Genomic DNA, 16,702 nt, shown 5'->3' with positions numbered 1-16,702 from the left:
TAACAACAAGGTTATTTTGCTCCTTTACTCTCTGTGGGAAAACTGGACACAAATTAGTTGCTTCATTTCCTACAAAAACAAAAGGTGAACACAAATCTAAAGTACTTTGCAGGTTCTAAACTGCTTTGAGGCCTCTTGCTTTATCTTGGCGGTCAGTTGCATTCTCAATGTGCAATAAAAAGTGGTTCAAGTATTCAGGTGTGTAGCTACACCTGTGTAGCTACTTATACCCCTGTGGCTTGGCAGGTAAGTTATTCCAAAGCCAGCTCTTCAACTTTCTGCAGATATTTATGCTGATAGTTGATGCAAGTCACTCAAGCCCGTCAGATGACATCACACCATTTCACAGTGAAACTTGAAACAGTTTGTCAATGTCCAAGGAACACAAGAGACTGACTCAATTCCTGTAATGTGCCAAAGAGTAAGCTTTATAAAACAAGCCATGCTTTGAATCAGGGTTTCCTTACTCTGCCAGATGTTAAGTGCAAGGAAACATAGCTGCGGGTAAACTGAAAGTTGAGGGAAAGGACACTTGACATCAGATGCAGCATAGTACCATCACCAAAGTGTCAAGTATTGACTGACAGTGGTTCAAAATGGCATCAGAAGATGGGACACTAAACAAGCCATTGATTAGCATCATTCCAATGATACATCATGACTTCAAAGCAGTTTCCCCTTTTTTCAATTGACAATTTCAAAATGGAATGTGGGTAAGGAACCGAGGCTTCATTTTAAAGAGCCCGTGATTAAATCTCTCATTAAAACAAACTGAAATGATGTCAGACGCCTTGAAGTAGTACCACCACAGTTTCCTCCCTAGATGCATTGGTTAGGTGGATTGGCCATGCTAAATTGCCCTTAGTGTTAAAAAAAATGTTGGGTGGGGTTACAGGGTTACGGGGAGGATGGGGGTGTGGGCTTGGGTAGTAGGCTGCTCTTTCCAAGGGCTGGTGCAGACTCGATGGGCCGAATGGCCTCCTTCTACACTGTAAATTCTACGAAATCTGAGATTTTCATGTTATATTGTAGGAGAGGCAACAGAGCTCATAGATGATAGAATGCAGAAGGAGGCTATTCGGCCCATTAAGTCTGCCCTTGGAAAGAGTACCCCACTTAAGCCCACACTTCCAACCTATCCCCTTAACCCAGTAACCCCATCAACCATTTTGGACACTAACGGCAATTTAGCATGGTCAATCCACCTAACCTGCACATGTTTGGACTGTGGGAGGAAACCGGAGCACCCGGAGGAAACCCACGCAGACTCGGGAGAACGTGCAGACGCCGTGGAGACAGTTACCGATGCCGGAAATTGAACCTGGGACCCTGGAGCTATGAAGCAACTGTGCTACCGTGCTGCCCACTAATACACAATCAATAGTTTATATAGTTTAAAACAGTAAAATACCTGATGCTTCACAGAAATGTCCAACTTTATCACCAAGCCACATTAACAGATATTAGAACAGATAACCAATAGCTTGGTGGAGATGGCAGGTTTTTGGAGTTTTCTTAAGGGAAGAGATATATGGGAGGGGAACTGCAGAGCTTCAGGCCCTGTGAGCTGAAAGCACAGGCACCAATAGTGAATAGAGTGATGAAAATAGAGGAGAATGTGAAGGGACACAGGTAGCTCAGAGAGCTTAGGGTGAAACAACTCGTTTTCATCACCAGGTCACAGAATTTAGCAGATAATAAAATAAATCTGCAGGACAAGTTCAGAATGAATCCTCTTCATCTGACACAGGTACTGTTTTACGGCATAATGTAATCAATTGTTCCAATATTAAACAATAGCTTAACAGTTATAGGCTGTACCATCTTGCAAATCTGACACCAAACATTTTCACAAATTCCAAGCATCATTTGCAAGAGTCTGGCGAAACAGAACTACTGACATGCACAGCACCTAAAGACGTAGCAAGGTAAACATAATACAGAAATCATCTTCATGACTTAAGGTGTGAACAGCATACATCAGAGTTTTAAGCAGCAGAAGTGAAGGGCAGGGGAATTCAGAAGCATTTGCATGTTTATTATGAAATCACATTTTCAAATGATGAGAAACAATTCATGAGGTCAGCTGAACCACTCATTTATCTCCCAGTCTGACTCACTCCCACAGAAAGAAAACAAAATCAATCACCTATCACAGAAGCTTCAGCATCATGTCACGTTCGGAGAAGAGAAACATACTTGCTGGCAGTCACATCTTCAATAAATAAATCAATGAATCAGCAGCAAATTAAAGAGCTTTATGTTCTTTTCCCCAAAACCAAGACATTAAGATGTTGACATGCTGCCAGCACAAATCTGTATAGAAAATGGGTGTTGTAGGTTTGGCAGTGAGTGGAGGCTGGAGCGGGAATAAAATTGTTGACCTGCACAGTTGCAATCTCATGTTCCCTGCGCAGATTACAATGTGTCTTTCAATTGCCAATTGCAACAGGCACTCTTCAGAACAGGGGGCAGGGTTCTCCGGTTCCCCAGCCGCACGTTTCTCGGCCATGTGCTGTTCACTGACGGTGGAACTTGATCCTCCCACTGCTTGTCAATGGGATTTCCCATGGGACCCACCCCACCTGGAAACCCACTGGCAGCGGTGCGCTGCCAGAAGGAAAAGTGAATCTGATGACCGGAGAATTGCAGACAGGGGGCATCAGATTTGCAGTAAGGGATCAAGTAGCAACTAAATAGATCACTCAAAAGGAGAAGCAGAGACAGCAGTTGGTCCCAATAGTACACAAGTCTAATTCATTAAAAGAGCAATCACTACGGAAAGTACACTATCCAAAACAAAGTCCAGTATCCTCAGATGTATAACCTTGTTACACACAATGTTACTTGCCAAATATACCACACACCTGAAAGTGGAAAAAAGCAGAGGAAAAGACATCTCTTTTCCGCATAGGAGCACGGAATTAAATATCGGCAACCTGAGATTCCCCTCTGACAATTAATACAGTTTTCTATAATTATATAAAATAAATTATTGCAGATGCTGGAATCTGAACAAAAACATAAAATGCTTGGGAAATCGTTTCAGGTCTGACAGGCATCTGTGGAGGGGAAACAGAACTAACTTTTCGAGTCTGGGTAACTCTTCCTCGGAGAGCCTCTTGTACAATCGGCTGAAAGATCACAACCACTGATTGACACGGGGGAACTTCCTTGTCCACCCTTCCTTCTGCTGTTCCCATTTTTAAACTTCACTCTTGCGAAATGGCCACGTACAAAACTTGGATTGGAATTGTTTATTGTCACGTGTGCCGAGGAACAGTGAGAAGTATTTTTCTGCATGCAGCTCAAACACATCATGCAGCACATGAAAAGAAAATACGCAATAGGACAACACAAAACAAGGAGGAAGTCACCGATTGAAAAAGGAGAGACTTGTGTGTGCGCAACACCATTCCCAGCCAATGATGGACTTTTCACAGCTCAGTCCAGGGAATACAGCAGCCAACAATGTCATCATGTGCAAGACATTTGCTTTTGAAAGTAATGTTGGTTGAGGGAGAGATGAATGTTGTCCAGGACTCTGGGGGGGGGGGGGGGGGGGGGAGGCAACTGGCTCTTCTCCATCCAAACAGCAAAGGAGGATCTTCTACCGGGGCAGACCTCTGGTTGAAGCCTGACCCGAAAGAGTTTGACCGCTGCCGATGGTTTTGTGATGGGTTGTTTGGCCAGCAGCGTCCCAGACGGTGACTGAGATTCACCACCCGGGCCTGGGAGTGAAGGGGGCGGAGCGCTTTCCCGGGGACACCACCCGACAGCCGCCGCCCAGCGGGGGCCTTCCCCGAGAGGTCGATCCTGGAGCCTCGGAGCGGCTGCACACCCTCCGCCAGCGGGTGTCCCGACGCCGTATTCACCCCGGCCGCTGGGCACCCGTCAGTTCCACTCCCCCTTTCTCTCCTTACCTCCGCCATCTTGAGCCGCCCCCTGCTTCCGGGTTGCTGGGTCCTCCGCTCGGAGTTCCGCCTACTTCCGGGTAGCTGGCTCCCACGCTCAGAGTTCCGCCTGGAACAAAAGGGCCGCTATCCAAAGTGCACACAAGACAACATTGCAACTTCAAATAGCCTTTCACATTCTTTACACCTTTCACCTCGCTCGTCTTTATATTGCTCAGATTGAAAGTTGCTTTATTGATATGATGCATTTGTATTTATTACATCAGGACAGTAGTTTGGAGCAGGATTAAAGCAAAAAACTCCAATCAGCCCAGGAAATCCATGGATCCCACGCACAGTGCAGAAGGAGGTTGTTCAGCACACCGAGTCTGCACCAACCATCTGAATGAGCACCCTACCTTAACCCACATACCCCATCCTATCCTCCGTTACCCCGCGCATCAACCCTGGCCAATCACCTGAGGAAGGAGCAGTGCTCCGAAAGCTCGTTTGAAACAAACCTGTTGGACATTAACGTGGTGCTGTAAGACTTCTTACTGTGCTCACCCCAGTCCAACGCCGGCATCACCACATCATGGCAATCCACCTAACGGGCACATCTTTGGACTGTGGGAGGAAACCCATGTAGACACGGGAGAGAGTGCAAACTCCATGGGTGAGACTAAGGGCACGATTCTCTGCTCCCCACGCCGGGTGGGAGAATCGCGGGAGGGGTGGGCAAATCATGCCACGCCGCCCTGGCACCCCCCGCAATTCTCCTACCCCCAGACCCCTGACGGGTGCCCAGCGGCCGGGGTGAATACGGCGTCGGGACACCCGCTGGTGGAGGGTGTGCAGCCGCTCCGAGGCTCTAGGATCGACCTCTCGGGGAAGGCCCCCGCTGGGCGGCGGCTGTCGGGTGGTGTCCCCGGGAAAGCGCTCCGCCCCCTTCACTCCCAGGCCCGGGTGGTGAATCTCAGTCACCGTCTGGGACGCTGCTGGCCAAGCAACCCATCACAAAACCATCGGCAGCGGTCAAACTCTTTCGCGTTTTGGACACGCCGCTCGGAGAATCGCCGCTTGCCGTTTTTCCCGGCGATTCTCCGGCCCGGATGGGCCGAGCGGCCTGATGACCCCGACGGCTTCACGCCGGCGGCAACCACAGCTGATCGCTGCCGGCGTGAACAGCGCGTGACAGGTAAGTGTGGGGCCTGTGGAGGGCGGAGAGAGGATCGAGCACCATGGGCATGCTCGTGAGGGGACTGGTCCGCTATCGGTGCCCACCGGTCGTCGGGCCGGCATCTCTAAGAGACGCACTCTTTCCCCTCCGCCGCCCTGCAAGATCAAGCCGCCACGTCTTGCGGGGCAGCGGAGGGAAAGATGGCAACCGCGCACGCGCGGGTTGGAGCCGGCCAACCTGCGCATGCGCAGCTAACATCACTTAGGCGCCGCTGGCAGGGCCATTCTCGGCGCACCGCTTTGACGCAAGCATCAAGGCCCGGCGGCCGAGTTTCTCGCAACGCCGCCCTTAGCCCCCCGGGGGGGGGTAGAATAGGGGGCGAAGAGCGGCCTCCAACACCGGAGTGAAACACTCCGGGTTTCCTTGAATATCCCTTGAATATCCCCTCCAGGATGCTGTCGAGTGCTGCAGGGGCAGCGACTCTGCCTTTGGGTGGTCCAGTCTTATCCGATGGTGATCCTGCACGACAAGGAACACACTGTCAATGAATGGGAAGGACAAAAGTGTGCGCAGTTAACAACCCACTTGAGACAGATCATCTGGATGGAGGCTCAGTGGATCCTTAGTTCTAAGGTGCAGGACAACTTCGCTGATAGTGAAGGCTCACTCCTCAGCCTCCCCTACAAGGATCCCTGTATATATAGCAGTATTCAGCTGTACCCCGGGGCGGGCGAGTCAGACGCCTGGCGAGTCAGGTCGGGGAGCATTAACTTCACTAAGTGGGGAAATCGCAATCGGAATTGCACCGTCAGTACTGGTGGGAAGCACACTGATGGGATTTCCCATTTAATCCACCCCGCGCCACCGGGAATATCCCGCCCCCATTCCCTTTCCATCAATGCTGCTGGATCTGCTGAGGTTTCCTCGCATTCTCTGTTTTATTCATTTTAGATTTGGCAAGATAAGGAAATGAAGGATACAGAGCCAAGGCGTAAGGACGGAGTTAAATTACAGATTAGTCATGATCTCATTGAGTGGCTTGAAGGGCTGAATGGCCTATTCCTGTCCTGTGATACCGTTAATTCACTGTGAGACCATGTGAACAAGTGAACATTAGGCTTTAATATCCATAAACTCGGCTGCCAGAGTCGGCTGTACAGATGAGAGCCACCCACAGGTGGCCGGACTATATATGGCCCCGGTGAGGGCAGAGCCAGAGGCGGAGCCCACCAGGGTTCCAGTACAGTACCTGGAAGTAGCCCATATCATCACTTCCAGGTCATGGGTCACATTATTATACAGGCAGTACAGATAGCTCATGCATTAGGTGAAGTACATTCACCACATGTCCCTATGTGTATGAAGATAGATATATTTATCTATCTGGTTCCATGTTTCAAATGTATCTCAGGATGGTTCTTGAGCCTGTCAGATTTATGGTCCATTAATCTATGCTGGGCTGACTGATTACACGGTGAACAAAAATACTTTATGGTCTGAATTTAAAATGGTCACAAAGCCACTAACTGAGCACAATAACCCAAGGGTACAGACACCAGTACTGAGAACAATTCACAGTCTGAAAATGTCTGACTATATTGCTGCTGGGGTCAGTCTGATCATTCTTATCTCCTGCAATCATACAACTTGTGACAATGGACAAATGGACAATGGACAGCCATCCTGACAAAAATACCCTCTCCCTTCCTCCCTCACACAGAGTTTGGAAAGCAATATCTTTGATCAAATCAGTGATGGGTTGCAAAAGGCCTCGGTTTTAAAACTGACCTTCTAATTAAGGTGCAAAGACTCATTCTGCAGAGATTTACACTGTCAAATGTGACAACAGAGTGTACCTGCTGGATTCAGGATCCTGGAAGGTGTGTTTGGGAGTCAGGGGGTGGGAGATACTGAGAGTCACACTTTTCCCCTTGCTTCTTACCCTCCCCCCCGTCTCTTCTCCCTGCAGCCCCCACCTTGTGAGCCCACCCCTCCCACAACCTCACATCACCATATTACTCACCCTGTGGTCTGGCTCACTCCTTGATCCAGGGACTTTGGTTTCAGAGCCTTCCGGCAGATACCACAGCCTCCTCAGTGGTGATGCTGAGCGCAAGAGATGCCGGCCTTTGATCTCTCTCGACGTGCCTTCAACCCCGATTGTCATTAAAAACCCATCTACTTTACCCCTGTCCTTCGGAGAAGGAAATCTGCCATCCTTACCCGGTCTGGCCTACATGTGACTCCTGGCACACAGTAAGGTGGTTGCCTCTTCACTGCCCTCTGAAATCGCCGAGCGGGCCACTGAGTTCAAGTGCAATTTGGGTTGGGCAATAAATACTGGCTTTGCCAGCGACACCCACATCTCATGAGAGAATAAATCAAACACTTCGGTTCCATCATGCAGCAAATATCCCAGGGCCATCCGCAAACACTAAAGACGCTCAGAGTACACCTCCCCAAATCCACACCTCATTTAAGTTGAAGCCAAATACCCAACTGCAACCTGATACACGTCACTCACCTATATGCTGTGTCCTCTGGGTGATGAACAAAAACAGACACAATATATGGTTTCTACCTTATAACAGGGTCGAGACTTGCTATGGGGAAAAAGTAAGGGAGTGGGACTAAATAATCAAGAGCTGTCACAGGCATGATGGGCTGAAAGGCCTCCTTTTGTGCAGTATAATTCCACAACACTTGGAAAAGAACTTAATTGGCTATAAAGCCCTTTTGGGTGTTCTTGATTCATGAAAGGTGTTAAACAGATCCACATCTTTCCAAATACATAAAGAAGCATATATTAGTATTAACTTACATCAGTTGATAGATTTTATGGGACAACTTAAAATTCATGGAATTTGATCCCTGGCCATTAAGACAAATTCCTGGGTGAATGTAATAAAATTACAAATGTCTTGTTCAGTCACTATGAACCAGTACTTCTGATAATACATTGCATGTGACCTGACATAATACCCCTATTGTTGAAAAGCAGCATATTCTCCAGGGCCACTTTAACTCCTGGGGGGAGCAGACAGTGGTGATGTATCGAGAGCCAGCCCCAGCAGATTCTCAGAGATAAATAAGAACAGATAGTCCAATTGTGCTTGTGAAAGGATTAAAAAAAGAGTGAATTGCTCTGATGTGGGATAACCGCGCTGTTCCACAGAACAGGACCCCCAATTTTTTTACGTATGTCTGACATGACATAGAAGATAATTGAGAAATGTTCATTGTGATCTTTGTGCCCTCCTCTGACACAGCTCTATCCTGTTTGTGGGTCCATTTTTTAACCACTGCTTTATTCTGTTGGAATTTCGTGGAGGTTTAGGAAGGGTTCTCTCTCTGTCTGCCAGGGTAAATGTACAACCTTTAAAATCATGGAATTATAGAATAGTGCAACACAGAATGAGGCCATTCGGTCCTTTAACATTTCCTCATGATCCCTCTGCTTCTTTTGCCAATCTCCGTAAATCTGTATAGAATATTCAGTCATTGGAAACCATCCCTCTCTATTTATTCCATCAAAACCCGCTATGACTTAAAATGTGCCAAAAAAATATACTTTGGTTAAGACTGAGATCAGTTAAGGTTTTGTTAGGGTGGCACGGCGATGCAGTGGTTAGCACTGCTGCCTCACGGCGCCGAGGTCCCAGGTTCGATCCCGGCTCTGGGTGACTGTCCGTGTGGAGTTTACACATTCTCCCCGTGTCTGCGTGGGTCTCACCCCCACAACCGATTCTCCCACAAAATTTTGAACTTAATTTGTGCCGGATTTTTCAGGGAGTTCCCCACTGCAATTCAATTCCACTTAGTCACTTTTTGGGTCCTTGGGAGTTTCTCATTGGTTTAGCCCACACTTAGAGGGCGGGATTCTCCGACGACTGGAGAATTCCGCCCGTAGTCAATGGATTTTTCCATTGCCCGCGTCTTGCCCATGGCGATCTTGTGGCGGGCGGCTGGAAGAATCCAGCCCAGAATATGTTTTAGCATTGAGGAGCTGAACGCAAAGATTGGGGGCCGCCATTTTGAAAGGGTGCCCCGATCACTAAGTCAGCTTGTCTCCCCATCGATGTCATCCCCCCACGCACATGGGCACTGCCCCACAACCCCCAAGTGAAGACACCCCGTAATAGGGTCCTTGGGGCCTCCGTCAGGCTGCCCAAACCTCTAACAGCACTCCCTCCCTTCCAGGACCCCCACCCATCACCCCCAACCTACCTCAGGCCCCTATTTACCTGACCAGCACTCCCCCCACCTTTCAAACCCCTCCTCCACCTTCTTTTCATGGGCATGGCCCCCTCGGCCCCTGACCCTTGGCAGTGCCACCCTGGCACTTGAGCACCCTTGCTGGTACCCAGGCAGTGCTTCTACTGACTTGACAGTGCCATGCTGCCAGCTGAGCAGTGCCAAAGTGCCCCTATTCCAGGGGGAGGGCCAGTGAGCCACCCTGCACTTACCCTGACCACCCAGGCATGTCCAATGGCCTGGGGGCCCGCCCTGGTGCCATTCTGCCTGGTCCACGTTTGTGTGGGCCAGCACTGATTGGTGCCTGCTGCAGCCCCCTGGGGTTGCCGGATTATTGAGGGGCACTGGTGGATTCAGGCTGGTAGGTTGTAAGTAGGTTTAAGACATACTTCCAGGAGTGTCATTTGGTCCCGCCCTTTTTGGCAGAATTCCGACTCCGGCGTCGTGCAGCACTTGGGTAAATCCCGCAAGGCTTGGAGGCTTATTGGGAGGCCCTCTGGAGGGCAAGAGAATCATGCCCATTAAGTTTAAGGCAGCAAATGTGGCAATGTGGTTGACTCTGAAATGGCCGATCAAGCCAATCGGTTTATCTTACAACCCCTACAGTATAGAAGGAGGCCAGTCGGCCCATCAAGTGTGAACTGACCCTCCGAAAGAGCACCCTACCTAGGTCCACGCCCCACCCTATCCCCGTAACCCCTCCTAATCTTTTGGACACTAAGGAGCAATTTAGCATGGCTAAGACATCTAACCCCCACATCTTTAGTCTGTGGGAGGAACCCCACGCAGGTATGTGGAGAATGTGACAACTCCACACAGATAGTCAAGCAAGGCCGGAATTGAACATGGGTCCCTGGCGCTGTGAGGAAGCAGTGCTAACCATTGTGCCATCGTGCCAATGGCAATTATGGATGTGTAACAAATGTTGGGGGTGCCAGAGATGCCAAATCTTATGAATGTTTTATTTTAAGTGCAGAGGGAGTTCCAATGATAACAGCATGGTCTAATCTGCAAATTTATCCCAATGCCTCAGCAGCTTCTTCCCAGCCAGGCCAAACCCGTCAGGAGCTGAAACGTGGGTCAGAAGAGGCTCATTCAAGTAAATTGCGGGGCCAGGCCAGCTCAATAATGTATATTTCCTTTTAAATTGTGGGCCCTGCAATGAAATCATGCCCACTCCCCCACCGCCCCCAACCCCTCTCTGCGAGACCTACTGGATAGCTGTGCTGAATTCCTCAAGTCCTTGGAATTCCCACTTCCTTCCACCCGATGAGAAGCACCGATTCCTGCTGGGTCCAGCTGGTAGCAGGGTTTGAGGGTAGGGAAGTGTGTCAAAGTTGGATATGGAAATTAGCGCCAGGAGTCAAAATCTCTCCAGGCCCTGGTGTACACATTTGTCACCCCCCCCCCCCCCCCTCCCCCACCTCTCCCCCCACCACCCCGCACCCTCACAGGCCTAAGACCGAGGTCTGGATGCAGATTCCGAGGTTCCGTTTTTATACACCTATCCCAAGCACAGAAGCTAAAACCTCCCAAGTCCTAATTAAAGCTCTTTTCGTGAAAATAAATGTCTTACTTTGCACCCTGAGGTTTAAACTTTTCAAGAGACTTATAAATGGGAGAAGTTGTTAATCAGGCAGGCTGAAAATAAAGAGCTGATAGTTGTCAGACCAGGCAAGTCGCAAGTGACGATTGCACTCGCTTACAAAGGGGCATTGATGGCTTCAAATAGCGTCATAATTCATTGTGAAAACTCTTCCATCAGCATTTGGGTTTGTTATTATTATTCTCCTCTCTAAAGGATCAGCCCAGTTTTCCAGCCGCTCTAAGGACTTCTTGCAGTTGTGCAATTCAGAGAAGCCATCCATACTCAGAGAAAAAAAGCCTCGATGACCCATGCCCCCACTGTCTATTCACCAAGTGACTAAGGGCTTGACTGACCCTGGTAGTCAGGACTCAGCAGTTCCCACGCCTCCCATGGGACTATGGCTGCAGAGCATATGTCGCACTGTCTGCTTTCCTGAGTCTATCTATATTTTTACATCTTTTTTTCAAAAAAGGTTGAGATTACCGCACATCTCAATTTCAACAAAAAAAGTTCTGCTTTGCATCTGATCATTTAAATCTGTTCGTCACATCCACATAGTCAAAACTGCTCACTTACTGGTGAGTCTAAGGACTAGAGAAGCATATAAAAAGTAACAGGGAACTAGGGAGTGGGGGTGCGGGAGGGAACACAATTTCTTCTGTTTGCAACTGAGGCCTCAACAGCAACAACAAATTCCAATTATATAGCACCTATAAAACAGCAAAGTGTTGGTAAGCATTTCCCAGGAGTAATTATCAAACAACATTTTAACATTGCTCTGCATCAAGAATCATTAGGATAGAGGAGAATAAAGCTTAAAAAGATTAAATTGTATGATTATTTTAACTTTGTGCGACTGCGTAAAGAGGGTAATAGTGAATCAGCAACCTATGTTGGATTGACCATGCTAAATTGCCTTTAGTGTCCAAAAAGGTTAAGCAAGGTTACTGGGTCACGGGGCTAGGGTGACGGCGTGGGCTTGAGTAGGGTGCTCTTTCCAAGGGTCGGTGCAGACTTGATGGACCGAATGGCCTCTTTCTGCACTGTAAAATCTATGATCTATGATCTCATCCTTACTTTAACTGAAAGGAATACTTGTTTTTCATGACCTCAGGACATCCCAAACTTTACAGCCAATGAAATACTTTTGAAGTGTCGCCATTGTTGCAATACAGGAAACATGATAGCCAATTTGCACAAAGCAAGCTCGCACAAATAGGAATGTGATAATAGTCAAATCATCTGTGTTTATGATGTGAGGGATAAATATTGTCGAGCACACCAGGAATAACTCCACTTTTCCACTTCAAAATAGTGCCACGGGATCTCTTGCAGTGCCTGAGAGAATGAGGACTCGGTTAAACTGATCCGAACGATGCAGTTATGACAGGGCAGTGCTCAGTATGTCACTGGAGTGCCAACCTGGATTCCGTACACAATTCCTTGCAGTGCGACATTAACCTTTGATTCAGAGGTAAAAGTGCAATCAATTAAACCATGTCTGAAACCTGTCAGTGGAAATAAAATTCAGAAAGGATATAAACTGTGGTCACCCCTTCTTTCACAAGGATAAGCCTTACTCCAAGGTGTTATTGGATGCAACAGACCTGTTATAAAACAGCTAATCCTCCGACTCATGGACAATGCAGTTAGAAATCTCCCCATCTTTGAACATAACCATCACTAAAATCTGATCCCAGCTGATATTCTACCCGTTAAACTGTGATCTCCCAACCCTTTGCTGTGTATAAAAGCTCAGGAGACCCAAGAAGGTTAATCAAAACACCGTTTATTTTCAGTCTGAAGAGAAAGACTGCAATGCGGCGTACAGCACATAGGTCCCAAGCAGGACTACTGATCATACCGCCCCCAATCTCTTTTAAGAGATGATTCTGTGAGCTCCAGCTGATGGGCCTCCATCCATTCATAGTTTCATAGAATTTACAGTGCAGAAGGAGGCCATTCGGCCCATCGAGTCTGCACCGGCTCTAGGAAAGAGCACCCTACCCAAAGTTAACACCTCCACCCTATCCCCATAACCCAGTAACCCCACCCAACACTAAGGGCAATTTATCATGGCCAATCCACCCAACCTGCACATCTTTGGACTGTGGGAGGAAACCGGAGCACCCGGAGGAAACCCACGCACACACGGGGAGGATGTGCAGACTCCGCACAGACAGTGACCCAAGCCGGAATCGAACCTGGGACCCTGGAGCTGTGGAGCGATTGTGCTATCCACAATGCTACCGTGCTGCCCTCATTCCTGGGAAAGTTTGTATTCCACAAGTCTCAAGGGGAGATGGATCGGGTCGTCCCCATGGATCTCGTGAGGGTTATTACAATATGTCCTTTAATTGAGAGTGTTAAATATCCAGAGCAGCTGGGTGATTTTTATTTTCCCCATTCTCTGATATTTTCTCCTTCATCTCCTTCAAATGGTCTCTGGTAATCTCCCGTAAGTTTAGGAATCTGATTCCGTGAAATTTGGTTGACCCTTGTCAGGTATTTTACCAACAATTTATTTGGAGGATAAACATATCATCAGCACTAACTCATTAACTTCCTGACTCCGCGGCTTCTGCTGGTGCCAAGAGTTTGAAAAGGGGTCAGAGGTCAATCCGCTCAGGAAGTGTGTCAGTGGCAGTAAACGGTTTGGGAAAACACTGTTTTGTTGACACGTTGAGAACACTGTGACATTAGGGATACAATGTGTGTTTTCCTGTACATCTGACTGGAAAACCTGTGTTAATGTACTCACCATTGATCTGGAGTCACGTCACACCCTCTGTTTTGAAACTTGGCAGGGCTGTGGGATTAGGTTCAGCACCTGACTCCTCCAGAAACCGAAGATCAATAACCAGGACATTGTGATGAACAACCTGGAAGGAAAATTGGAGGAATTTCCCAAAATAAACATTGAGTCAGATTATTGTTGTTTGCACCTTCTCATCGATTTCGTAGTTCTATGCTTTGAAAAAAGATAAACAATGAAAAACAGTGAATTTCAGGACCTTGGAATATCCCAAAGCAATTTCCAGCTGATAGTGTAGTAACGTGGAAAAGACAGTAGCCAGTCTGCATCCTCCAAGCTCCCAGCAACAACAATGTGATAATAAGCAGATAAAATGCTTGGTACTGGTTAGGTGAGAGATAAATATTAGCCAGGATACCAGGGAGAATTCCCCTCCTCTCCTTTATGTGCAGCACGGTGTCACAGTAGTTAGCACTGCTGCCTTTACAGCTCCAGGGACCCGGGTTAAATTTCAGCCCTGGGTCACTGTGCGGAGTCTGTACCTTCTCCCCATGTCTGCGTGGGTTTCCTCCGGGTGCTCCGGTTTCCTCCCACAGTCCAAAGATGTGCAGGTTAGGTGGATTGGCCATGCTAAATTGCCCCTAATGATGAGGTTGCAGGAACAGGGCAGGGGATTGGACCTAGGTGGGGTGGTCTTTTGAAGAGTCGATGCAGACTTGATGGGCCGAATGGCCTCCTGCACTGTAGAGATTCTATGATTCTTTGGAATAGAATCAGTTTTACAACAGAACAACAAACTTCTTGCAGTTGTGCAATTCAGATAAGTCACCAACTTCCAAGCCCTCCTGACCCAGATATCCTAAGGATGGAGAAGTTCTCCTGACAAGGAAGACACATCTTTAATTTCTCCACATCTGAAAGATGGCAGCTGTGACAGTGTAGTACTCTCTCAGCACTGCACTAGAATGTCAGCCTAACTTCTGTCCTCTTTGGAGTGTGGCTCGAACCAGTGACCATCTGAGTCTGAGGCAAGTGTTACCCACTGAGCCGAGCGAATACTCTGTTTCAGATTGATCTGTCACATGACACTTCCTGCACAGTAGGTGGGGTGAGATCGGGTTTGGCCAAAGGGCCTGCTTCTGGTTAGATAAGCTCCGAGTGCTGAGTGTCTGGATCTGACACCTTAAGAAGGGGTTTGGTTAAGGTGTTCAAAATCATGAATGGTTTTGAGAGAGTAAATAAGGAGAAACTGTTTTAACTGGCTAAGGGATGGAAGGAGCGCACACAGATTTAAAGTGATTGGAAAGGAACCAGATACAAAATGGCAGCAAACATTTCTACCCAGCAGATTGTTATAATGTGGATGCACAGCCTGAAGGGGTGTGGAAACAGATTCAGCAAAAATGTTTCAAAGAGCACTGGGTAAATAAATGACAGAAGATAATTTACAGATTATGGGGAAAGCAGGAGGTCGTTCTACCAAAGACACAATGGGCTGAATGGCCTTCTTGCTTGCTGTACAGACTATAACAGTATAGGTGAGGAATTTGAGGGTGCCCAGCACATATGGAACTTATCTGTAATGGATAATCAATCAAGGATATGAATGATGACGAGGGCCAATGGCTATTTAACCATGGGAGACTTTACAGCTAAATCCAATCCCATTCTCATCTGATCTCCCAACTTTCAGCAAGGGTCAACAGACAGCAATAAAGAGCAGGAACCCTCAATAATTATGTATCCTTCCGTCCAGGAGAACAGGAGTGAATTGCAACATCCCTCCTGCAACAAACCCCTGCAATTTATGAACATTAGAGTTAGAAAAAAAAGACATGTGGAATACAGTTTATGTGCTCTCTGTAGATATGTGTGTGAGGATCTTCAGAACAGAGTGTCCCCATAATCAGCAGCAGATAATCATTGGCTGAACACATAATGATTGTTAAACCTTTGTGTGGGTGTCATTATGTGTCAATTGGAATCATCTCCTGACAACTGCCACCGGGAACGAAAACACAATAAAACTGCGCTGCAGCTTCTTAATGCAGCTCATCGGAAACAACCGTTGCTGAGGTAGTAATCTGACCTGAGGATTTTGATGGCTGATAAATCTCTGCACGTTTATCACTTGGGCATTAGAATGAGACCACTACTTTGCAATTTCATCATTGTCATTGCAAAGAATGATGTTTGATTATTCTTCTGCTCCTTGTCTTTCGATTCCTACCTGCATCGCGAGCCTGGCTTCCCAAGTTTATTGCCCATCTCAAATTGCCCTTGAGAAGATGGTGGTGCAGGTGCACCCACAGTGCTGCTATCCTTTAACATTTATGCTGGGTGGGATTTTCTAGACGTTTACACTGGCGGGATCTCATGGTCCTGCCGACGACACTCGGCCCCTCCTGGGTTTCACGGCGGCGAGGGGTGAGTTCGACGTGAAACCCCATTGACAACGGCGGTTTCAGGAGTTCCCACCCCAGCCACTGGTGAGCTACCCTCTGCCCGCTGCAGAACACGCCAGGGAGGGGAAGGAATATCCAGCCCAAAGAAAGGAGTGTTCACAACCCTGGATGCCTCGAAGTCCTTTCCAGCCAATGTAGTACTTTTCTTGATGAACGGTCACTGTTCTAACTTAAAAGCGAAAATGATCGTAGCATTATGTTTTGTACCTGAGTCCCACATGGATGTCTACATCGATGCTTTATCGGAGGACTTACCTGATGAACTTCAACCATTGCTGAATTGGCTCGAAGATAATTACGCTAGGAGGACTATGAGACGAGGCAATGGGCGGCATCCGCCACTTTTTCCTACAGAAATGTGGAATCAGTACAGGCAAACAGTAGCTGGTGAGGACCGAACAAACAATCATGCTGAAGCAGCACACAGAAAAATATATGCAGAATTAGGAATGAACCATCCCGTTATATGGAAGTTCATCGATGGTATAAGGAAAATTCAAAAAGGGCGTGATGCTTACTACGAGCAGTTGATTGCCGGGAATGCTCCAAATCAAAAACTTCTGAAAT

At 47.7% G+C, this 16,702-nt stretch overlaps 1 protein-coding gene across 2 annotated transcripts in view; it reads right to left on the bottom strand.

Annotated features, from left to right (window-relative positions):
- The window catches only part of LOC119957304 (golgin subfamily A member 7-like), a 42,472-nt gene extending 28,777 nt beyond the window's left edge, over positions 1–13,695 (bottom strand). Inside the window, exon 1 of one of the 2 annotated variants that reach the window (XM_038785158.1) lies at positions 13,677–13,695. In XM_038785158.1, coding sequence (XP_038641086.1) covers positions 13,677–13,679 — 3 coding nt within the window. In that variant the 5' untranslated portion in view covers positions 13,680–13,695. Of the gene's footprint in view, positions 1–3,923; positions 4,029–13,676 lie in introns of those variants that run through there. The other variant, XM_038785157.1, reaches the window with a different exon arrangement.
- Between the last annotated feature and the right edge of the window lie 3,007 nt (positions 13,696–16,702).

This window comes from Scyliorhinus canicula, chromosome 26 (genome assembly GCF_902713615.1).
Source record: "Scyliorhinus canicula chromosome 26, sScyCan1.1, whole genome shotgun sequence".
Lineage (NCBI taxonomy): Eukaryota > Metazoa > Chordata > Chondrichthyes > Carcharhiniformes > Scyliorhinidae > Scyliorhinus > Scyliorhinus canicula.
The sequence above is the reverse complement of the archived record's forward strand: the minus strand, read 5'-3'. Positions and strand labels throughout refer to the sequence as shown.